At 31.9% G+C, this 25822-nt stretch overlaps 3 protein-coding genes across 3 annotated transcripts; all 3 read left to right on the top strand.

The window, feature by feature from the left end:
- The first annotated feature begins 5931 nt into the window (after positions 1-5931).
- LOC108726063 (uncharacterized) lies at positions 5932-7708 on the top strand. The gene is made up of 2 exons (XM_018453430.1): positions 5932-6020; positions 7212-7708. The coding sequence occupies exons 1-2, from the start codon at positions 6006-6008 to the stop codon at positions 7479-7481; spliced, it is 285 nt and encodes a 94-aa protein (XP_018308932.1). The 5' UTR covers positions 5932-6005; the 3' UTR covers positions 7482-7708.
- Positions 7709-11407: 3699 nt separating this feature from the next.
- On the top strand, positions 11408-15133 carry LOC108726056 (anti-sigma-I factor RsgI2). Its single transcript, XM_018453423.1, has 2 exons — positions 11408-11458; positions 12834-15133. The coding sequence occupies exons 1-2, from the start codon at positions 11444-11446 to the stop codon at positions 14727-14729; spliced, it is 1911 nt and encodes a 636-aa protein (XP_018308925.1). The 5' UTR covers positions 11408-11443; the 3' UTR covers positions 14730-15133.
- A 6342-nt stretch (positions 15134-21475) lies between these two features.
- LOC108726051 (uncharacterized transmembrane protein DDB_G0289901) lies at positions 21476-25258 on the top strand. The gene is given in 4 exon segments (XM_073512042.1): positions 21476-21610; positions 21612-21689; positions 23537-24341; positions 24344-25258. Coding segments are annotated over 4 exon segments (1596 nt in total). The 3' UTR covers positions 24922-25258.
- The last annotated feature ends 564 nt before the right edge of the window (positions 25259-25822 follow it).

Below are 25822 nucleotides of genomic sequence, written 5' to 3'. Positions count from 1 at the left end.
GAGCGGTTAGCTCGTTATTACATCTTGGTGCGAGTCTATTTTTATCCTATATGCTTTGGTTTACAAAAGATTGATTAAAGAGTTAAAAATTGTGCAAAAGTTTGAGATAACTCTTTGGGAACAATAAATTAATATAGAAGAAATTACAATTCTGAAAATAGATAAAGACTTAACACAAGGACAAAACAATGTATATGGTAGGTATATTTTTGTATTCTATGTATTTTTTTACTTAAATGTACTTGTAATGATGATTTAATTATTACCATCTTTCGCATGAATCGTTGTGATTTATTATTAGCTCTATCTGATATACAATTTCAATATCAAATATCGTATTTAAACAAATTTATAGCTTTATGAACAATAAATTGTTTTGTTTTTGGCAGGTCTATTGGTGTATATGGCATGGATATTGTGGAAACATCAAACAAAATTTTTATTAAAATATATTGAAATGTTTTTGTTTTAATTTTATAAATAAAATTTTTATTGTTATATATTCCCTATTTATTTCCCATACCCTTTTAGCACAGTTTAATTCTTTCTATTTATACTGTTATTCAAATTTAAAATATATAATCAATCTCTGTATACAATATTGTTTATAAAATTTTAATTTAATATATTTTAACTCTTATTATTGTTAATTACTAGGACAGAAAAATTAAAGATGATAAAAGATTAATTCGAAGAGTATTTCATAGTTTTTTAAAATTGTCTTTACGCACTTAATATTGGAAATGATATCGAAAAGTTGCCTAAAAATGAAAATTTATGCATGTTTTAACTTTTTATAACTGTAATTGATATTAAAAATCTTAATAAAATAAAATACGTTTTTATAACTTGGGATATATTAATATGATGGAATCGTGAGATATGATTTTTTTTCATTTATATTAATCAATATGGTTAGTTTTTTCGTGACATATGTTAAATTATCCTAAAATTATTAAAAACCAAGTTAAAAGAGTTTAGTGACGAATGATTTAATAAAGTGTCACTATATATATATTTTTTTTTTTTTCAAATTTTACGAGTACAAATAAAATTTAGATCTCTGCATCGAGTGTTGCAGGAATGATCACATTGATTGCTTAACTGTTGGCGAATTATATTTAAAATTTAAGATCTGTATTCACCCTTCATTTTTATTGATAAATACGCGTATTTATGAAATTTTATAGAATATACAACAAACTATATACTAAATGCGCATCGATAAAAGTGAGATGTGAATATGGACTTAATGTTTAATAATATAGTGAATTAGTGCACTTTTAACATTTATTATTGGTAATTTAATTGGCTTTCTATTGGCAATGTACGTAATTTGTTAAATGCAGTTAATTGTATCTGACACATAAATTAATTGTTACCGCAATGTAGTTATGCTACCACTCATTCGTAAGTACCACACATAGGTTTTATTGGGTACTAGACTATATATAGGATCCGGTTACTTTAATATAAAAACATTAATAATCTAATTTGTAATTATAACAAATACCATTTACACATAAATTACATTATCTTCTTTTTTATAATGGAACATGATATGCATGTGCTAAATTTTTTATAATTTATAAGTTTCAATATATTTAAAAAATAACTATGAAAATACGTTTAAATTATTAACCAAGAGGATCATTAAATATTTTTTATTGAATTATATATTGGTAGATATTGTATGTATTTTTATTTTGTATATACAGGGTGAGTCACTTATAACCGGCCACTTGAATAACGCTTACAGAGTTTTGGAGATAGGAAAAATGTTTCAAATGAGAGTGGAACGGTTTCAAGGGAGTATTAAGGTAGAGATATAAAAAACCCAATAGTTTTCTATACTTTATTCTGGCATATATTGACATAAAATATTAAATGACTCGTAAACTATTAATTTTTAATAATCATACCCCTTAATACTTTTATGAACAGAATAATGAGATGAATCAATTGATGGAAGGAAAACTCACAGTTGCTTTAAAAAAAATGTGTATATGCAAAATGGATAATTTTTTAAATAAACAACTATGTGTTTTCTTTTCACCAATTGATTCATCTCATTATTCTGTTCATAAAAGTATTAAGGTATGAGAGAGATTATCAAAAAATTAATAGTTTATGAATTATTTAACATTTTATCTCAATATGTGTCACAATAAAGTATAAAATATCTCGTAAACTACTGTTTTTTTTTATATCTCTACCTTAATACTTTTATATGCAGAATAACTAGAGAAATCATATTACATAAAAAAAATTATATAATTCCATTAAAAAAAAAAGGAGGTGACCTTCATATTTTTTTGACGCCTCCACCTAGAAGAAAAACATGACCAAATACGTCCCCCTTGAAACCGTTCTACTTTCATCTGAAACATTTTTTCCTATCCTCAAAACTGTGGGTGTTATTCGGGTGGCCGGTCTTAAGTGACTCACCCTGTATAATAAATTTTTATATATAATAAGTTTGTAACATGCGTATTAATAAAATTCTGTTCTTTACAATTCGTTTTCCACGCGCGACTTTCTGTCTTCATTTCATATTTAAAATTTTGTCACATTTATAAGATTTTAATAATATGCTTTTAATTTTAATAATATTTTAATTTTTAATATGATTTGAAAGATGATTACATAAATTTACGCATTTTAGAGCGAATGTAAATTAAATGTTAATTTTTGACATATATTAATACACACTCTAAACGAGCACGCTTCAATTTTCTTCTCTTCTTTCGAAGGTAATATAAAAAATTTATCTTGGAAAACAAATGTGAAGAATAAATTATTAAAATTCTTTACGAAATCATTAATATTTGCCCATCCTGTGAATGCTAATTATCGACATGGTAAGATGAGCTCATTTTATCATATCATCATTTATAGTGATTTACAGTTTAATATCTTTTTTACGATTGCGAGCAGTTGAAATTAAGGTCGCTCAGACCATACAATAAAATGCCACTTATACATACTGTCGAAAGTGAATTTATAAGTATGATCATCGAGATATTTCCAAATCATTTCCAAATTATATATTTCATTCAAGCATTGCTTTGCGCTTATTAATTAAATAAATTGAGGTAATGTTTCAATTAATTTCTCTTTGACAGACTGTTCGCAATAGCGCCGGAGCTAATCATTCTGTTGTAACTATGTTTCAAAATTCACTACCAGTACTGAAAATTTATAGTGCATGTAACGTAAACTATAAATTTATAGCACTGGCAATGAATTTCGAAGCACAGTTTATTTCCATAATTCTTCCGCTTATTATACGAGTAATTTACGATATATAGGGTAATTTATTACATTAAATTTACTTTATATTTAACGATGAGAAATTAATTAGCAGCAAAGGATTAAATCGATCGAAAGATCGTAGTTTCTTGAATATTCTTAATACGAAGTTATATTTTGTGAAAAATATCAATTAAGTAAATATTAGGGGGAGAAATTATGTGAAATATTCGGCATTACATAAATGATGATATAACATCGTATATATGATGGTATATTTTAGTGACATCCTTTCATCTCATATAAATATTTTGTTTTACAAAGCGCGATAATAATGGCGCGAATTTAACTATGCGAAGACGACAAATGTAGGTAAAAAGTCAGAGAGAAATACGAAGTTTAACGGCCTGAATTGTTAATGATCGGTTGCTTCTTTCATGTTTATAGGTAAAACGTAGCGACGAAGGCGAGAAGCCTAATATTAACCGTTATTTTATGCAAGTGCGTCATTTTTTATTAATTCTAAACTGAATATATAAACCGAAATTTTAATAAAATGCGGTACAGTTGATGTCGAAATTATTTTTATTTATTTTAGTTGGAATAGTGGGGTCATGTGACCGACCGTTCTAGTTTAGAAACACATTATGGCGGCGTCATCGCAAAAAAATATCGAGAATTATATTTTTTCTTTTTGCAATTCATAGACTGGCAATCCTTGATCTTTTTTGTTAAATGATGACATTTAATCTGTTCTAGGACGAATCAGAATCTAAAATTATGATATTGTTGAGAGTGATCGTAATTAAGGTATAAATACAAATACAGGTAAAATATAAATACAAATTTTTATTGATTTCTGTTATTAATGATCGGGAAATGTTATTTTGATACAATACATTTTGATGCAATACATTGTCACGATTTCTAAGTTCCAACTTTTGAGAAGAATATTATATAACAACATTTCCTTTATATAAAATAATTAGTGCATCCTTAAAAAAATACTTTTATATGAAATTTCGTCTGTTTACAATTTATTTATTTATTTTAAGTTACTAATTAATTAGCATAAATGTTTATGCAGACGAAAGCTTGTCCAAGCGAACGGTTTGAAACAAATTCGTACGTTTTAATTAATTAAACGTGTTTACCTCAACTGGATATTTAGCTCTTGCAAATGTAAATATGAGCAACTGCAATGCTTACAATTTCTGTAATAAATGTAATCATGCAGTGATATAGATACCAGCGTTGGAATTTTAAAAGTAATTTGTAGCGTCCAATAAAGCTATATTGTTTAGAAACGCTAAAGAGATTTCATAAATTTATTTCTGGAAATTATTTCGACGAAACTAAAACTTTTGCAATATTATAAATCTTCTTTCTACTACATTTTATTTCATCGAGCATAATTAAGCATTCACTGGAACAGTTTCTAAAAGTGTTTCGAAAATATTTGCATCACTAAAAAAATGTCCAAGATATAAGATGAACCAACTACGAGACGTAACAAATTATTTAGCCAATATTGCTTGTATTCTTATTTTTACGTGTCTGTTGTGTTTTTACCGCAACTTATTCCAATTCGATCACGAAACCGATATTAAAGTGGAATGTTTGTAACTTAGCAGTAAAGCTTTTCTTTGTACTAAATATTATTGACATATAAAATCCAGTTTAAAATAATTTTGTGTGATTACGTGAAGTTGTTATTAATAAAAACAATAAAATTTGTTATAAAAATATTAGTACATATATTTAAAATAAAGTACCAATGCGTATTTAATAAAGTTTCAACGTTTTAAATAAGATATAAATGTTTCATGTTTTTTTAATATTCAGAAATACTTCTTCTTTCGAATCTAATCATCAATTTTCCATTTTAGATTCAGCAAAAAATTAAAAAAAATGCAAAGCTTAGGTCATACAAGTCATCTTCTATTATTTCTGATATTTTACAAGAATAACAATTCATTTATAATAATGATTTACGAGAAATTATGAAACTTATGAAGATTTGCCATAATTAAATCTAACATTTTATATACCATGTAACAAGCAAAACATTTGACGAATAAAAATATACAGATGAAAAATATACAGTACAAGACGAATATTCAATTACACGTATGTATCAAAATGTGCGGCGGTATATAAATTTATAAATAGAATTTTATAAATCCTGGAATCTAACTTAGATCATAGATCATTTAATGCTTAACCAACCGCGCTAATGCGCAATAATTAATTTACGCGTTAAGGTTTAGTGAGCGCGTAGCTAAGAAGTGAGCATGGTGAGCAGTAATAATTATGTCACAGTTATAAAACTGCACTTTCCTCCGTCTTTGGCGAGTTGCCAAGGTCCCTTGCCTCATCCAAGTTCCATCTATCAAAGGTACATGAGTACATCGCGGAATACGTGAACGCGCGTGACGCCTTGTCGGATCGCGATGACAACGATAGTAACAGCGCACGGTTACGAATTACATATGAGAAGGTGTAAATAATATGCGTCGTATAACAACCCTGTGTAACAGTCGCAGGCACACGCACACGTGACAAACACATACATATCATACACACACCCACGTGTCTCACACATCTGCGTGTCCTCATACATTAATCAATCGGCTAGTGACGTATACAGAACGCTCGGATCGTCGGGTATATAAACCATCCACCAAAAAGCAGAGACATCACATTCAGTTACTTCATCAGCAGCTGATCTTCCAAAAGCTACCTAATCCACTATGAAGTACTTCCTTGTAAGTATTCTGATAGATCTCTCTGCAATATCTTTGCCGAACATTCACTATTATTGTTGGACAAAACCACCGTTCTGATAAATCGCTTGAAAATTTTTAATTTTCTGCATTCTGAACGAGCAAGCCTCATCTAGTCTTGTGTATATGTATACGTATCGCATGAAATATTCTGATAGATTTTCAAATTAATTCCTTCGCCGATCGTGATATGCCGATTATAATCTAATTACCGCATTGCCGCGATTATCTGTAAATCGATCGACTTGGGTTCGGTTGTATGTTCCGGTTTCGGATCAAACCGTTTAGCATCGTATATTATTCTAGTGTACTTCGATACACTGAAAAAAAATATAGTCAATTTTAACAAATATTTAGTTCAATACTGCCAACTATATATTTATATAGTATATATTTAGGATATATTTATTATAAGATATATTTATTTGATACAAGAAACATTAATTTGATTTAACAATCATTCTTTTTACTGAACAAATATTTATTTACTGTAAGTAAATGTTTAGTTGGCCGTATTGAACTAAATATTTATTAAAATTGACTACATTTTTTTTTCAGTGTAGTCAATTATCGTAGAATTCCTTTCCTATAGAATTTTAGAAAATTTCTCTTCTTACGAAGATTTGTTTTCATACTTGCAATTAATTAATAAAAATAAAATGATAAACATAATATTTATAAAAACTTGCTAAATCTTTCCAAACTTTTTAGAATTGCAAATTGTATCTTCATTTAATGTGTATTTTTGCAATCTTATCTCTCGCCCTATATAGTATGCTACTTTCTCACATGATTTAAATATATTTACATATCATTTCATTAGCGAAATTTATTTCATAAACGCATCGACGATTACATTTTAAAATCATAAAATTTTGAGTATTAAGATTAAATATAAAATCCTGCTGCAAAAAATATTATGACTATTAGACAAAATTTATTCTCTTACACATCAATAAAAAATACAATAGTTTCAGATCATTTAACATATATTCTTAAGATATCATATTTTATAGTCTGTCACAGTAAATTAATTTTAACAGAAGATATATCCATTTCGGTTATTTTGTTAATTAAAAAAATGGCTTGTTTATTATGAAGATCAAGTTGTAACGTTTAATTTCCACTTTGTGTCACAAAATTTGATGAAAGTCGAATTAATCAATGTTTCAGGCTATCTTCCTCTTGGCTCTCGTTGCCATCGCCATGGCGGTGGAGACCTCCGAAGCTGAAAAAACAAAAGAGTCGCAGGACGTCGATGCCGCCAGGGATAAGAGAGGCCTCTCGTATTATTCGCCATATGCATACGCCCCGTACGCATACAACGCTTACAACTTGCCATACAACACACACGCGTACTCTCCATACGCGTACTCTGCCTACCCCTATTACAATTACCGTCACAATTATCCCTATTACAACCTTCCTTACTCCTACTACTGAAACGTTGGAATCTATGGTGATTCGAGATTAAGATAGGCACAAGACGAGTCTTATGGAAATCTCATTATTACTTCATGAAAATCTTATGAAAGTTGCTCTCGAATTACAATCTAATCAATCCCGAAACTCTTGGTGACTGCAAGCGTGTTTGCATTGTCCTTTGACTGTCAATTTCGTTCTCCTATGTTTATTGTAATAATAAAATTGCGTTACATGAAAAAAATGAATTTTCTCTAATATATTATTAATTTTACCCTTCTTACTGTTTTCCCGAACAGTTTTTACTTAAAACGTAATTTTCTAAATTTTCGCTTCCGAAAATGATATCTGATAATCGCGCATACGGAACAAGCTATTAAAACTGCAAGCTATTTCATTATAATTTGTGAAAGCAATGCTGGAAATGAAAAAGCGGAAAAAGAAAGAAATAATTCATAATGATTTATTGCAATTAATAATTTTCGGTCGAATATTATATACGTATCTACTATTTAAAATAACGCTGCGTGCTAAGCTGACGAAAGAGTTTAATAGAGGATTCTCGTTTGTGCTTATTTTACACTTATGAGATACATTACTAGATAAACGGCCTGCAGTAATTGCGTAGATAATTAACAGGAAAGCATTGCGTTCGAGTTTTAATAACTGTCAAAGCGCGTTAATTCGGATCCAAATTGTGGAACTTGCGTACAGCCGTAAATATAAATTAATGGCAAAAGCCCCATTTTCATAAATTTAGCGAGTTCATCATGCATGCATTTGCGTCTTCGTGTTTCATAAGAATGTTTAATGTATGATCGAAAGCGCGGACTTTCAGATGCGATGCAGGAAGATGTCGAGCGGAAGAAATTGACGTCATTATTGGTCTAGTTTCCACCGAAGCAATAATGTAGAATCAAATTTAAGTTGGTGGAAATGTGTTTGACTGCGCTCATTTCACTCTCAATTCGATCCACAAAGTCTCTCAACCAATGGAAACAACACTCTGATCTGCATCAAAGTGGAATCGAATTGAGGATTTCGGTGGAAACTAAATGATTGAGAGACCAAATCTGCGACGAACGAGTTGAATCTCATAAATGCGAGCATAACAAAAATGTTTAGAGACCTCGTTAAAGTCGGTAAAAAATCAAATTTATCGTCTTTTTCGATTATCATGGTGTTGTGTATTAAGATTATCTTTCAACTGGTCAACAAAGAATATTATTTGAGCGTTATGCATCGTTTGCAAGCAATTCTTAAAAAACAACCGAATTTGTGGTAAGAAAATTCATGGATTTTGCACTACGATAATGCTCTTTTTACCTTATTCGTAACTTTATAGCTAAAATTTTAACAAATATCATTCCACAACCTATTCGTCTGATATGGCACCACGTGATTTTTTCCTATTCTCACGGCTGAAATTACCGCTTCGTTACTATACCAGATACATTTTGAATCAATAGACGCGATAAAAAAAGAATACGCTGCGTGCTTCGAAGGTTGTACCTAAAATCGACTAAAAGGTACTTCTTTGATGATTTGTGATTGGAAAAAAACGTTAGTATAGATGTATTACAATAAGAAGGGATTATTTTAAAGGGAACGAAATAATTTGAATGAATAAATTCATTCAGTTTGCATTTTCTTGGTCCAGTCCCGGTATTATTCGATCACAGTAGTAAATAGCAAACTTAATTTCTCAGTTTTTAATTTTATTAAACAAAAATACTTAATTTGAGTATTTATAAAAACCATAAATTATATATACACCAAAATCTGTCTCGAATTTTGGTAATACTAATGTCAAATATGTATATGTCTCTAAACTAAATATTTGATTAACTGTAATTACAGTTATAAAATAAAGTTTATTATTATCTTTTCTAAAATGATTGATTAGAAAAGATAAAAAATAAATTAGTCCATAAATTGAGATACATATAAAGAAATATTAATATTTCTTGCCGTTTATTCAGAGATTCTGTTAAGAAATTTTTAGTGCCAGAGATGATTCAATCTAAAACAAGAAAACTAAAGATCATCTAAAAACCTTCAAAATATCAGATTATTTTTTTATACAGCACCTTTATGATATATAATTTCAATACACATAATTAAGTCACATTCTACCTTCCAAATGTTGCTTGTTTACGGATTTTGTCGCCGAAGAAAGTCGACGAGCGTAATGTTATCCAATCTCCGATTTCTGATTCGCAGGACATTAAATCACATTAAATCGTGTCCGCGTAATACGCGCAGGCGTTCGGAATACTTCACTCGAGGTATCGGAACTGACACGGCGGTCCGATTTACGCGTAATCTCGCGTTACACAACATACGTCCTTACGAACGGGAACATCGCTTATTCCGTATTCCTTGAGACTTGAGACTTCGCCCGTGGACTTTCACTGGGAGACCTGGGTGAGGAGACCGGGAAAGCATATCGGGGAGCGTGACCGGAATATTACTCTGGAGTTGTTCACTGCATTTCACGTGACATCCCCGTGACCTCGTCGGAAGTTCACAACGACGCTTGTTTTCTCTACTTTATTTTCTTATTGAGAGTATAACTTACGAAGAAATGCGAAGAGGATGATGATCACAAGTTTCGACTTTTTATCTGCTTTTCTTTACTTGTTTTATATATTGTATATATCGCTACGTTGATAGAAAAGTGACACAACCCAGACAACATCGTGTCCAAAATCGAGACATAAGACGTCTTTGATGTCTAAAAGACGTTTTAAAGACGTCTTATATCTCAATTTTAGACTTTATGTTATTTGGGAAGGGAAGAATTAGAATTTTTTGGGATAATGAAGGAAAATCGGATCTCAAATACATTTTTGCGGAAAAACGACATACATGTGGCTTATTTGTTTATATAGAAAAATATTACAGTTCTGATAAGAAAATGGAATTTAATTAAAGTTGCAGTATTCGAATTTTAAAAACTCATGATACAAAAAAAATTTTAAAGAATTATAATTGAAAGTATATATGATATAGAAAGAAAGTAAAGTTATAGAAATTACTCATTGTGCTAGTTAAAACATTCCAACTCCGAATTTAAAAAGTGCTCTGAAAAGTTGCTAATTTTGAGAAGTACCACTTTTCTATTAATAATACATCTTACCTTGCGATGGATGGAGCGATATTCGGGCTACTCTTTATCATGAACGAAACGCGACCTGTGTTTGTACCTTTTAATAAAAACAAGTTTTGCAACTTTAAATATCTCTTTTATGTCTTTTATAGTAATTAATAGGCCAACTTGGTTTTCCACGGATTTTTACGCTTCATTATTCTTCCCTGTCACATAAATTTATTTTGTAGAAGATTTTTTTTTAGAAAGATGATGTGTTTATATTGAATTTCGCTAAATTATGAACAAGGTTATTGATTCTATCGTTGGGCCCCAAAGCGTACATCTTTCGATTTAATTTGAATGTTTTTTAACAGATTTTAATATGCTTAATTTTAATGAACGACAAATAGTAGTATATTACAATACAAACTATGATTTTATAAATACATGTTAGCATATATATAACATGTTAAACATACATGTTAGACATTTTTATATTTATGTATAACAATTACACATACACGTTATCGAGGATAAGACTTTAGTAAGCGGCTACGGAATTTTGATTACGGCCGAATATACGACATTCTTTACATCGATATGTATAACGTCACAAATCCGTAACAGTATTGCTTAAGTTCAATCGAAGAAAGCCCGTAAGAAAGTCTATTGTAATTCGTGGATGGTCGCGACCCGATTGTATTTATACATGTGCTGGTATAGCTGTAGCTTAGTCGACCCAGACTTGTCCATCCTTAAACAAATTAGTTTCTTGAGTCGCGCAGTCTAATTCAATGTCGAGGCCCCGTGAGAAATAGCGTAGTTTCTTGCTAGAGAAGACAGCCTCAGTGCAGTGTTAAGTGCGAGAAGGATTATACGAATTTTGAAAATGCGGCTGTTTCTGGTACGTAGTAATCTTAACTATAAAACTTTCTTATGTGATATTATATATTATCATGTTGTCCATCCGCATATTGATTCGCATACGTTCAAGTAATATGAAACTGTAGTAAAAAGATTTTGATGCTTTCAATTTTTTTTTATATAAAAAATAAAATTTTATTAATATTTCATGTATGAATCTATTTTAAAACGTTTTTATATATTTCACGTATAAAAGAAACAAATTAATTTATAAATAAATAGACAAATAATTAATAAATAATATTAAAAAATTTTTTTCTTTTTTCTTTTTAATTATAAGTTTTCATTATTTAAAAATATCAATTAGAACATTAAAGATGCATTAAGATAAAAAATAAAACTTATAAAGTAATTATTATTATAGAGGAATTCAAAAGTCACCGACATACCACTCTGTTTTGAACAATATTTCTTAAATAAAAATCAAAAATAAAACTTTAGAAACATAAATACGAACTAGAGTGTTTTCTATCAGATAATATAGCAGTTTTTATAATACTTTCCAATTTAACAATAACTAACTTTTTCGTAAGATAGACAAAAATAAGCGCCTGACCAAATGGGTTCTAAAACAGTAATATAATATATGCCATATACTCCTATTCTTTTTCTTTCACAGAAAAGCTGTACAAAATACCTATAAGTGAATGTATATAAGATTTTCTATAAAAAATATGAAAAATATTTTTTCACGATATAAAAAGCTTCTTGTTGATTTAAATGTATACTTTGTGCAAAATGCAAATATGTAACGCGAAAGTTTTTTTTAGGGTCTTCCTATAAATATACAATTGCCTTCAGCTTCGATAAAGCTATTTGATACTATAACGTGAGATTGTAAAGATTAACCTAAAAGCTTATGGTCTGTCATACAAATATAGGTGTAGCGGTTTACGCTGTATCCCAATTTTATATTTTCTATTGTGAAAAAATAACAAAGAAAAAATCTAAATAAAACTAATTAATTACAACATATAAAACGATATAAATATTATAAATAATATAACCATCTATTATTTAAACTACAATGCAATTGGCAAAAAAAGTCGTAAGAATTTTGTATAAAAATAAGTTACAAATATATGAATTATGAGTTTTTACTTCTTTAATCATTTAAACAGATCATGTTTCTATTAGTATTAATAAAGTAAAATAGTTAGTTTCTAAGAAATTAGGGGATGTCTTTTTAGTAGACCTTTGCCAGCGACTTTCCGCTACATATAATTTCTTAAGAAATTTACTTTCTCTCTCTACACACTTGATTTAAATATTTATTCTACTTTAATTATACTTGTTTTTAGTTTTATATTACAAACTTTGGCTATTTTGATGCAAGAAATATGATTCACTCTTAGGTCATCTATGTCTTCGTACTGATGCTTTCGCTGACACAAGCTAAGCAGAAAGCCGAAATGCAAAACTTAGAAGTCACGAAGCTAGAAGCGGTGAATCAAGTTGAATCCAATTTGAAGCAATTCGACGTGCAGCGGAAACGAGATTCCGGATACATCTATAACAAGCCGAATCATGTCTCTTCAAATGCTCGATTTCGCATCCAAACGCATCCACCCAGAAATCAAATAGCATTTAAAGTCCCTGGCCAATTGAACAGACCATTTACGAAATATGGATCTCCGATTCATTCGACTTCCAATCAGGCTACACACGAATATCATGCTCAGCAACATCAAAATAAATTGCAGTACAACATCAATCAACAGCAATCGAGCAGTTTCGGGGGAACAGGATTGGTGGAACAGGAAGTACCGAGCCCGATTAGAAACGTTGATTTTACGGAGGTGAATCCGATTGCTAGTCAAAATAATGAGCCGTTTGGCATACACACCGCTAATTATTTACCGCCGCAAAATCAAAAGCTGCCGGTTTATTCTTCGACAAATAATTTCAGTCCACAGAACATTCCAAATCAAGGACAAATTCGCGGTACAGGCTCACAGAGTCAGAATTTCGTGCAAGCTCAGAATCAAATTTCCGACGCAGCGCTCTTCCTGTCCGAGAACGCGCAGGCGATCCAGCAACTTTACGGCGCACCCGCAAGCAATCAAGACTTTGCGCCCGATCAATTTCAGAATATCGGTAATCAGATTCATAATCTAAATGGCCAGTTTGAGAATACCTCCCAGAACCCCGAGGAATACCGTGACACATTGCCGTCATACGCATCGGGAACGCTCGATCCTCGAGAGACTCTGGAACAAATTCAGGCTTTAGAGAAAGATCGGCTGATCATTCAATTGCAGCAGGCTCTCGCCCAGGCTCAGATTAACCCGAGGGCAAACACGGCAGGAAGATATGCTCAGAACCAAGCAGGTTTCATTCAAAATCAAGAACTTTTGGCCTCCATAAATCAGCAAGCGAACCCGCGTATTCCCACGACGTTGCAATCTACAACTGTTAGCTCTGGAAACACCGCGTTCAGCCAGCCTACATTTCTACCGGAGACCACAGTCAACCCTTTGGGGTTTCCCGTTAAATACGGTATTCCGACTACTACTCAAACTCCGACCACAACAATAGCAGCGGGAATTTTCACTACGCAATCTTCATCGCAATCATCTAAGGGTGATAGTACTGTCCAAGTAGTATCATCACAACCCGCTTCTAACCAACCTGATACTTCCGCAACTGGATCTCCCGCGGGGATTCCCGTTTATGGTGGATTCGTGCCGACCTTCATCACAGGAACCAACTTGGCTCCCAGCTACAGTACCAGCATCTTGACATCCGGATCCTTTAGGCCCGAAACGTCGCCTACCCATTTTGGGATACCGATTCCCACAGAACCGCAGCATATACCGTCGGGATCAGCACCCTCGATCCCAGCGACGACAACACCGCCTCTCTCGTCTGTCTCACCATCCAATAGACCAGGGGTTGCTCTAACACCGGCGGCAATCACCCCGGTAGCTGTGCCAATTCAACCATTACGACCTGTTGCTCCCCTTGCAACGCCGATACATCCGATCACCGCTCCTTTACTGCCGGCGAATCCTCCTCAAGTACATCCGGCGCAATCCATTCCTGTAACGTCCAGCGTGCAACACACGTACGGTGTGCAAACCGCATTGATTAATCCCGTTCTTTATAAACCGGTTAAAGCTGTTTATCCGGTGTACTATTATCCCGTGAACATTCCCTACCAGCTGCAGAAGCCTGCTTCACCGAGTTACCCTTGGAATTACGCGCCTTCGTACGCGATGCAGACAGGACCGACGAAAATATGGAAATGAGATATTCCTGTTCCATGCATAAACGGAGCGCAAATCGATTCACGATATTGTGGCTAACTTTTTATCCGCGTGAAAAAGCGAGAGGGAGATATTGAAGAAGAAAGTACGGCACAAAGGAGACAAAGGAGACTGTCACTATCGTACAGTCTCGTGATTTTAATGTGTTAATGACGATGCGCTACATCGTCTGCTATTTCACTTAAACGATTTCATTTTCTTGTTTCAGTAAGAGAGTTTCAAGTTGATAAAAAGAATTGCGCTCTACAAATCAACCGTTTCAATAGGGACTTTTATTTGTTTTTATTGACACAGAATAACCCTGAATTGCACGTTAATTGTATTGTTACAATTGTAAGTAGATACATGATTTAACTTGCGGAATTTTGACAGACGCCTATCAAGATCCGCGCGTAATTTCTTTAGTTTTATATTTAATCGTGCGTACTAAAATTTGATACGCATTATTACATATACTAATTCGAATAACATTCGTAATTCTATTATAGAAACCTACGTTTCTAGTATTATAATTTTAGAAAACAAGGAGATTATTTTTTTCTTTCTCTAAATTGTCATACAATGCTTGATACTCAGCACATTTAAATTTCTCGCTGTTGAATATAACTACGGTGATTATTCAATACGTGCTTCATACTACATATCTGCTACACCATCTGCCACAGTGCATCCGTTTATTTCGAAATTCATCATCGAGAAAGTGACATTATGCAGATGATAATTAGCACAGTTGTTTCATTGGAATTAGGATACTGTGGCAAGAATCTCAAGTGAGTATTTCTAAGCATCACTCATCGTTTCTAACAGTTGATTATGCATAAAAGAAACTTCGCCATTCATACAAACGTTCAAAGACGTTATTTATAAAGTAAAAATATATGTTGATTTCTTATAAGTAGATTGTTACCTTTATTTTTATTTTTGGATTGTAAAAGCTGATATATACCTATGTGTGTATGCATGTGTACGTGTGTTTGTGCGTATATTATATATATATATATATATTATATAAATAGTTTATTGATTTAATGATATTATATAAATGATGTTTGTGAAATCTTCTTCTACCGTCTTAAAAAAGGATTTATTTTTTATCATACGAGTATGTAAATACACATGTTCTATTTATTTTGTCAAATAAATACTTTTGTACTTTAGAAGATAATTCTTTTTCTCGATATTGTTTTATTTTTAATTTAACGCATATAATGAACTTGTCTTTAGCAAGACACAAAATTGATGAAATTTAGAATTTGAATAGCTGATATTAAGGAACTGCGATAGAACGGCTGAATACGAGCGTCTAAGACGTATGCATAATGTTAATCTAATATCAGACATACCACAGTACATGTGGCGCATCTCATATTATCGCAATGGAAAGTTCAGAGTCAAGGAACTGAATTATTTCCGGTCCCGGACCTAAGAAACTCTCACCCGTGTAGTCGACCATCGGACATGATCCCCATCGCTGTTCATCGCCACGCCATTCGATTCTGACCTCGAAAGTCATTCGATAATTCCAGCCACGGTCAACGCAGTCAGGTTATTCGAACAATCCTAAGCATGCATAACGTATCGCTATTTACAGGTGCAGGATTCTTACACGATTTCGTAATCCTTGCACTTATTCAAGAAAGAAGGCACGTGCCGCTGCTGTCAAATCCGATTCATCGATTGAAACAGATCGAGATCTTCAAATAATTATTGAACTGAAGCACTTCATATTCATTCAACAATCTATTAACGCTTGATAATTCCTTGCGATCATCTGCGTTTTTTTTTATTGAATTCAATAACTTTACTCTTCAGACCACAAAAATTTTTAAAACCGGATAAGAATGATAAAAAATTAATAATTTTAATTTATTATTATTAAACATATATACAATATGGAAATGGAAAAAATTTCAAAAAAAAGATAATTAACTAAATTTATAGGTTTCAGAGAAAGTTAAAGAAGTTATCAAATTTATCTGCAAAAAAATAAAAATCTGTGAAACATCTATTACGGGAGGCAGCGAGCGTAACTTAAAGCAGATTTTTGTAGATCATTTATTTACATGCCACGCATATCGCTCATTTGCTAGTTTCTTGAGTTGCTTGCAGAAAAAGAACGAAAACTTAAAGAGAAACAAGAACATATATACTTTTACATTTTCTTCTATAATCAGTTATCACACCAATATTGTAATTCAAAATTAATATTACAAAAAATACTACAAAACTATTACAAAAAATTTTAATAAATTTTGTAATATTTGAAAACATTAAGATATATTTTTCTAAAAAAATTTTGTTTCTTAAGTTATTATAGCAAGTAAGCGGTTTATGAACACATATATGTATAGTCCGTTGCATCTCTTACATCAATACTAGATGATATCTTTGAGAAAGTTTCTACACCGAAAAAAAATGTAGTCAATTTTAACAAATATTTAGTTCAATACTGCCAACTAAATATTTATTAAATATAAAAATATATTTATTTGATACAAGAAACATTAATTTGATTTAACAATTATTCTTTTCATTGAACAAATATTTATTTACTGTAAGTAAATATTTAGTTGGCAGTATTGAATTAAATATTTATTAAAATTGACTATATTTTTTTTCAGTGTAAGCGTGACTAAATTATACCGTTATCAAATCCAAATCTTCGTATAGTTTCCGCAAACGGAGTTGCAAGCGATATTTGACAGATCAAGCACGCATCTGGTCCGGTGAATCGAAAGTGCTACTTAACCCTGAAAGCCTAGTGGACTTATCGCGTTAAACTTGTCAACTCACTTTCCGCAAGTGACCTATATTCTGCTGTCCGGTTTCCATTTCATACCGCTGATGCACTTTTGTCATTTTACTCTGAACTCGTATAGAGTTTCTCAGACACGCTTTCTGGATCCTATTTGGGAAATCTTACATCCTATTCATCGCCAGATATAAATTGCTTTTGTTATACGCAAACTAGATGTTTTCACATTTTTCTGTCCAATATTTTTTCTATCATTGTATGTTAAATACAATGATAGTTAAATGTTAGCTGTTTAGAATAGTTTCAAACAGCGAGAAAGCGAGAGTTCCGGCAATGATCAGACTAAATCGGCAAGAAAGATGAGGAAGTAAGATGTAAAGAGATTTATAAACATATAAAAAAGCGAAAAGTAGCGGGAAAAAGTTAGTGACCGGGAAAGCGAAGGAATTGACAAATCTGAAAAAAAAGATGAAAATCTTAAATGACAAGTTCAAATTATTTGCTTTTTCCCATATTAATATAAATATATATATATATATATAAATATCTCTGACACATATGGATTTAAAGAATCATATGTTCTAATGAAAGAGTTACATCGAGTGGGAAAAGGAATTATGACGATGCAAGAAAATTATAATAAAATGATGATAAAGCACGAAAAGCGAAAGCTATTTTAAGATGACATCCTTTATTCGAAATCACACATGAAGCAGGATAATGATTCATCGCATCCGCGTATTTCCGTATAGCATAGCTCTAAATGATTTTCTTCATAAATGATAGAATCAATTTTCTTCTAAGACTTTAATAATAATTTCTTTTATATTGTAATATATAATTATTAATATTATTTTTATTATATTATTTAAATTAAATTATTAAATTATTAAATTTTTCCAAAAAATTTCAAATTTCATAAATATTTTTACGTACCTAATAATTTTTCTACTAAAATAAACGTGTACATGATCTCGGTTTTTAATATAAATTAAATAAGTACAATATATCTATAGCTTTACAAATATATTTTATACTTTATATTTAAATTAAAAATTATATTTGTTTAAATTTAACTAAATTAAATTAAAGTCACAAGAACTAAGAATTAAATTTATAGAAATTGATTAAATTGAAATAAATTAAATTTAATCAAAAGAATTCAATACTACTAACAAAGCACTTCCTTGTCGAAAGGAATGATGTTTGCGGAACATTGTCTTCTATACTTCGTTTTAGTGCGTGTCTTGCGCAATAATGCACGTGCAATGTACTTAGCTCTTATCAAGATGTTAATGACGTGACAGGTATATTATTCGCAGCACACGAAAGCTGCGATAATATCTGACGTGCAAGGATACTCTGTTATGCATAGATATGCACTGACTATATATAAGCAAAGCAATTCTCGATGAAGCTATCTACATAGAGTTCAGATTTTATTTATGATTACTAATTAACATCAATGTCATATTTATACAAACTTAAATGTTAATAATAAGTCTGTACAAATACATACAGTATAGTTGCAATATTTAAATATATATATATATAATTTAAAATTCAGATTTCAATAAAGAAGTTACTAAATTAATATTTATATATCAGAGTTATACTTATACTAGAATCATGTAAAATAGCATAAAAATATTGTATATAATTTAAATATTATTTTGTCAAATCTTGCATCATCTTGTTATTTTTATTTCTCTTTCTCGGAAGTAGACCGCGACAATATATATATATATATATATATATTATATATTATCAAAAATACTTTAATTCATTGTCTTTTCAATTGGATGATAGCCACAAGCAATGGTTCTTTTCTTCATCTCGCTAGTGAAAGTAAAACAATCGAATGTTTTCAGATAATATAATTTGAGATGTTGGAACAAGTTAGATATAATGCTAGAGAATGATCGCAATTATCTTCTTACAGCTGCGTTCATTCTTAAACGTGCTCGAACTTTGTATATGTTTATATAAAGACATAAAAACGAGAACGAGATGTGGTAACTTTTTCATTCATTTCCCTAAACGCACGCATTTACTTTCGAACATCGATCGGCTTTCAACGTGGCGATTCAACTCATCTTTTTCCATACGACCCGAGAACACTTGTCAGCGAGCGCCAACATCTTTTTCTCGTTAGTACATGCTACACTTTATGTAAGAGGTTAATGAACGAAGCACAGCAAGCATAATACTCGACACTGTGATGTTGACCTTACGCTCTCTTGCAATCAATATTAAAAGTAAAATTAAAATAAACGTTAAAAGTAAGATTCTCTTTATCTCTCTAGATTTAGAAGGAAGTTTCTTTCCACACAATAAATCTAAGAAACTCTGAAATATTTTGCTTTGTTTAAGATATATGCCTGAAAATTAGCTTCAACTTTTATAATAAATAATGATATCAACAAATCTTCTTTTCGTTATATTTCTTACTTAGGTAGATACACCTAGTTTTGTATTTTATAGCACAAAGCAGTTTAGTTTAGTTTTAATAGGCCGATAGAGAGACTGAAAATTAGATAAAAAAAAGTATATAAAAATAAATTAAACAAAAAAGTACGCGTGCTAAGATGATCTTTATCATGTTTAACAGTAGATTTATTAACTAAGATAAACCATGAAAATAAATGCAAATAATGAACGTTTCAGAAAGCCATATATTCCGGAATTATTTCATGCATGAAGAAGCGTTACCAGGAACTAAATGTCCGGAAGCATATATTATACATATTTGGACAAGAATACTGAAATTAAAAATATCGGAAAACAATACATTTTTGAAAATACATATTCATACATAATATAATAATTCTGCCTTTCTCTCATTAGAATAAGTTAATAGCAATAATTGCTAAGATTTACGCGTAACGATACGTATCTCGACGTATTTAAATATTAAATTCGATGACCCTCTTGTAAGTCCAAACCAAAAGTGAAAAATACAAATTGAACTAGATATGTTACTGCGATTCAGGCAAACAATTGTGTTTTCTCTCGATGTTTGACGAAGCAGTGCTTCCGCTTGTCTACAGTAATTAATCGCACTGGGAAATAAAATAAAGTAAAATATGTCGAAAAAAAGTTGGAATGAAGTGGCTTGAAACAGAATAGTAATTCTTATCACGTTGAAATTAGATCGCCGGTTCTCAGAGAGTAGTAATTAAAAATGGTTTAGCATATCCTAGTATTATACCCGGTCTTCCGAGGTTTTCTCGATTTCAGAGTAGGAATATTACGTGAGATCGCTCATAGAAATGTATAAGGAAGAAAACAAAAGCCTTTAATTGAAAATATCCCGGACAGAAAGTGCGGAAGGTGGTTGACTTTGTACACTTTCTCGAGATGTCTTGCGAGTGCAGGGATAACAAGAAGCGAGGGAACAAAATTTCAATCTGTTACGCAAGAGAAGCAATAAATCTTTTCGAGTCCCTTGTTGGCCCGGTTGATACTGTGCGCCAATGAATTTTGAATCTCTTTCCTTTTTCCTCTCCTTACATTGAGAGAAACATTTTTGATATTTGTAACTATAATTAAATGATATATGGTATATATGCATGTACATATATAGTATATATATCATTCACATTTGAATTATTTAAGCATTAAAGATCTAGCTTCGACCATCATAGGCTTTAATATTCTTACTTGTTGTATAATTATATGTTATTACAATTATGATTATTACTGCTATAATGATAATAATTATTTGTATAGTTCTATCAACAAATATGTATAGCTTGCAACAAAAAATGACTATAATTATAGTTATTATTACCATAAAAATGACTACAATTATTATAATTTAACTATAACTTAAAATCATCTTTTTCAACTAATTATAAGAATTGCGGTCGATAAGGATCGAATTGGTCCGCTTTTCACCTGCAAGTGGGGTCTGATTTGCAAAACACATGCGAATAGTCCCTGCGTTGCAGTTGACTACTATCTGTGCCAAATGGCGACGATGCGATGCGACGCTCGACATATCAGCGCGGGGATATTACCTTCACCTAGACCTTTCTTTTACCGTATGAGAGGGGATCCATGTATAAAGGCTTTCTTCTTGCTAGCAATGGCATCAGAGACCACAATATCATTCAACCACGTCTACCACCAAGTTACAAGATAGTTACAATAGCAACCCCATTTCGGCAAGCATGTTGTTTATTGTGAGTATCACGTTTTCACAAGTGTTTACGAAAATTCAGTTCTAATTTCCGTACCGATTATTTTTGTGTGTTTTTATGTGTGTCTTGTATATATTGCATCTGTATAATTGTTCTTTTTATACAAACTATTAAACAAAGGTGATGTTCAGTCGTTAAACTTTCAAACTTTTTATTTCTAAATAATTTCCAAAAAATTGAGCTTTTAAATTTTAAAGCATTAACATATAACATGTGTTTAATAATTTATATAAATATATTATAATTAATGTAAAATATAACTTAAGACATGAAATTTTTATTAGTTTTTGTTTAATAGATAAGACATTGATATATATTTATTTACTTATCATTTAATTTTTAATAGATATTACTAATAAATAATCAAGTAATGATTTTACATTAATATATTTAAATTTGTAATTTTATAATGCAGTGTCCAAAAATTAATAAATTAAATATATTGCAATTAATATCTACAGCACATATCACTAATCAATATAAACTATATTTAGAAACCGACCAAAGTTTCGCGTCATTAAAAATTGACGCGAAACTAGTTTCGACTTACATAGTCTTTATCAGTCACTTATAACTACTTATGTTATTAGTAATAACAAAGTTATAAGCGAATGATAAAGACTATGTAAGTTGAAACTAGTTTTGTGTCAATTTTTAATGTATTGAACACATTAAATTTAATTAATATTATTTAACATCCATTGTTCGTCCTTGGTTGGTTTCCAAAAGAGAGTTATATTGTTTATCAATAACGAGTAGATCAAGATTTTATTCGAATTACTAATATATCATAATAATTGTATTATTTAGTACAGTGATGCGCAATCTTTTTTAAGAGTCATTTTTCAGAGGATTATTCTTAAAAATAGATAAAATGTTTAACGTTTACTTCGCATAACGTTCATTTGCATAAAATAGGGGAAATATGATTTTATATTTTCGGTTATGAGCCGGAAAGCCGCAAAAAATTTATGGATGAGCCACATGCAGTTCGTAAACCACAGATTGTGCATCACTGATCTCTCTCTCTCTCTCTCTCTCGTATATAAAACATTCTGCAACTTCCTATTTTTATTTTTATTTTGTTTTTTGAGAAATATGTACTTAAATTGATTAAACGTATTAATGTTGGAAATATTAAAACTAACATATCAACGATTTACATAAAAATATTATTTTAATAAAATTATTATTATAGCAAAAGCTTTATAAGAGTTAGTTAATTAATATAACAAATTTAATTACGTATACAACTGCTTGGATCTTTTAGCTTTTCTCAATAATTATTTATTAGATGTATATATATATATTATCCATAATTAAGATTGAACTAATTAATTAGTTATAACGACTTAAAATTGATATTTAAAATATTTTACACATTTTACGTTAAATTCAAAGCACTCGTATTAATTACGATTCATCTATTTCAAATTGTGATTAAATACTCTCCCACGAATATTAACTGAATTACAGTATTAATTAGTACGATGTAGTTATCATGTAACCGCTAATCTAACCATTGTTAGATTACGTATCATATTAATAATCGACTATCAATTCATAATACTGTAATAATAATTATGCGCTAGATCAGCCAATTAATTTTCATATACTCCATTGATTAATTAGAATTTACCACCTGTTTTTTGTTCAATTAATATGACTATTCATAGCTCATCTGTAATTATAACTCGGGTAACAGTTTAACATAATTGGCTAACAGTTTTGTATTCCACTTTCATGCAAACCGATCAATCCCACGAAAGTAGGACACCCTAGAAAGTGATGTATAAAGAAGTGCGATAACAACTGATCTGATCGCGTAGGTGTTTCTGGTGGCTTTCGCCTGTGGAGTCTGCTGCCATGAAAATCTGCCAACTCAGCTTCTATTGCAGCTGAAAGACAAACGCGGCATCAATGACAACTTGGTAACTTTCCCGTCGGGATCTTCCTCCTCCTATTCGGCTCCCGTTTCGGGCCTGAGTTCTGGTTACGAACTAGGTGGATCGTCCGGTGGTTTCTCCCTAGGACACGGCGGCTTGCTCAATTCGGGCGGCTCCATCGGCCATGGAATCGGATATTCCTTAGCGCCGTCCAGTGGCCTCAGTCTTGGATCTGGATACCAGTCACCTGGATTAAGCCATAGTCACTTGAGTCATCAAAGTGTCTCTTTGGGTGGACACTCGGCTCAAGGCACTTACTCCGTGCCCAGCATAGCTCATCTGGGAAGCGGCGGAAGTAGCAACGCACTATTCGCTCCAGCGAAAACAGGTCCCGTTACTTTCGGAACCCATGGTGGTAGTGCCAGTGCCACAAGTACTTCCAGCTCCAACTCGCACAGCGCGCCGGTCTATTCTACCGGTGGCCACGGACTCTCGGCTTACAGCAACGGAGGATCTAATGTTGGTTTTCAGTTCGTACTGGGACCGTCAAACCAACAACATGGTCTATCGTTGGGATCATCGGGCGCCTCGTCAGGCTACAGTCTTCCTACTCATTCCGCATCTTCAAGTCCTTCGCACCCCGTGACAGGCGGCCTGATCATCGCCAGCGGTTCACACGGCAGCTCCCCTAGCTACAATCTCCCAGCGTCTACATCTTCTCACAGCATCTCTACTCTCGGTAGCTCTTCGTTCTTCCGATTAGTTCAGGATCTCATGGAATATCCCCGTTGTCCTCTGGTGCTGCGTCATCCAGTTATCCCGCTATCTCAGGATCATCCAGCACTCATTCCGGATTTTCGAGCATGTCATCCGGCGGTTCCAACTACCAGCTACCGATCGCTTCAGGATCTCACTCCAACTCAGGATCGTCCAACACCATCACGTACACGAATTATCTGCCGTCTCATTCGTCCGGTAGCAGTACTAGCTATTCTAGCCCCAGTGCTTCTTATGCGAGTCCGAGTATCAGTCATCACCAGGGTTCTTCCAGTTCCGGCTACTCCGGCGCTGGTACCAGCTACACCCTCAGCGCGAATTACGCAGCTTCCAGTTCCAGCCCAGTCGTAACTTACACCGGAAGCCACGGCTATACGCCAACGATATATAGCTCGTCCAGTTCCCACGGGACACCTGCGGATTCGCATGGAGCTTATACTGGTGTAAGTCCGAGATATATCGGATACGTTCCCGAGAAAACTGTAAATGCGGATTTAAGCGGCGCAAAGTATGATACGATTTCGTACTCGATTCCAAACGGAAAATATTAATTTATGTTTTGTAAATCTTTCTGCGTCTCCCGACACATTGTCAGGATTCGATAACAGCTTAGGATTATAATTACAAGATCCGTGTTTGGATCTCGACGAACGAGTAATTAAACGCCGAATCCGTCTAATTATCTAATCTTATGCTGACTCGGTCTTGCCATGAAAAATAACAATAGTATTTTCCAACGTAGAACACCACGTATGTTGTTGAGATACAATAGAATAAATATTTATATTTAAATTTTCTACTGTACGATCTATCTAGAGACAAAAATCTCTGTACTGTAATTGTACTCAGATACCCAATTGTTATCCATATTTATATCATATATATTGTAGTATGTCTCTTCCTGTTATTCTTTGTATCACTGACAATTGTGATTTTTGTTACGTAGTTTTATACATTTTTTTGTAATAAATGAGTTGATTTTCCAACGAATACCAGAAAATTCACTTTAAATCTTCAAAACTGAACATACTATCGTATTATCGTAAGTTTATGACAATTAAAAAAAAACGATCGGTAATTAATTTAGCGGTATTTACGATCCACTCATAAATTTCAAATAGTGTAAGAGTTCAAATGCGTTTCTAGAGTCACGAAGATTATTATATACCATTAAATTGCATGTTGCGTGCGGCATGCATAAGACAGTACGCCAATGTTTTGCCTCTTAATAAAGATTAAATATACACAGTAATGAAAATGATCAAAGAGATCGGAAAAGTGAAAGTGTAAATCAACAAATAAGATATGATTTTGATCCAATTATTTCAATTCATACTGCAATTAAAACATATAGAGCGCTGGTTTACTTTCGCGTGTCTGAGTTTACAAATATATCTTCGCGAATACTAGATAATTGATTCGACACGCGCGATGGAGGGCAATACGCGTATC

Source organism: Mycetomoellerius zeteki, unplaced genomic scaffold (genome assembly GCF_001594055.1).
Source record: "Mycetomoellerius zeteki isolate Tzet28-1 unplaced genomic scaffold, Tzet1.0 scaffold382, whole genome shotgun sequence".
Taxonomy (NCBI): domain Eukaryota; kingdom Metazoa; phylum Arthropoda; class Insecta; order Hymenoptera; family Formicidae; genus Mycetomoellerius; species Mycetomoellerius zeteki.
The sequence above is the reverse complement of the archived record's forward strand: the minus strand, read 5'-3'. Positions and strand labels throughout refer to the sequence as shown.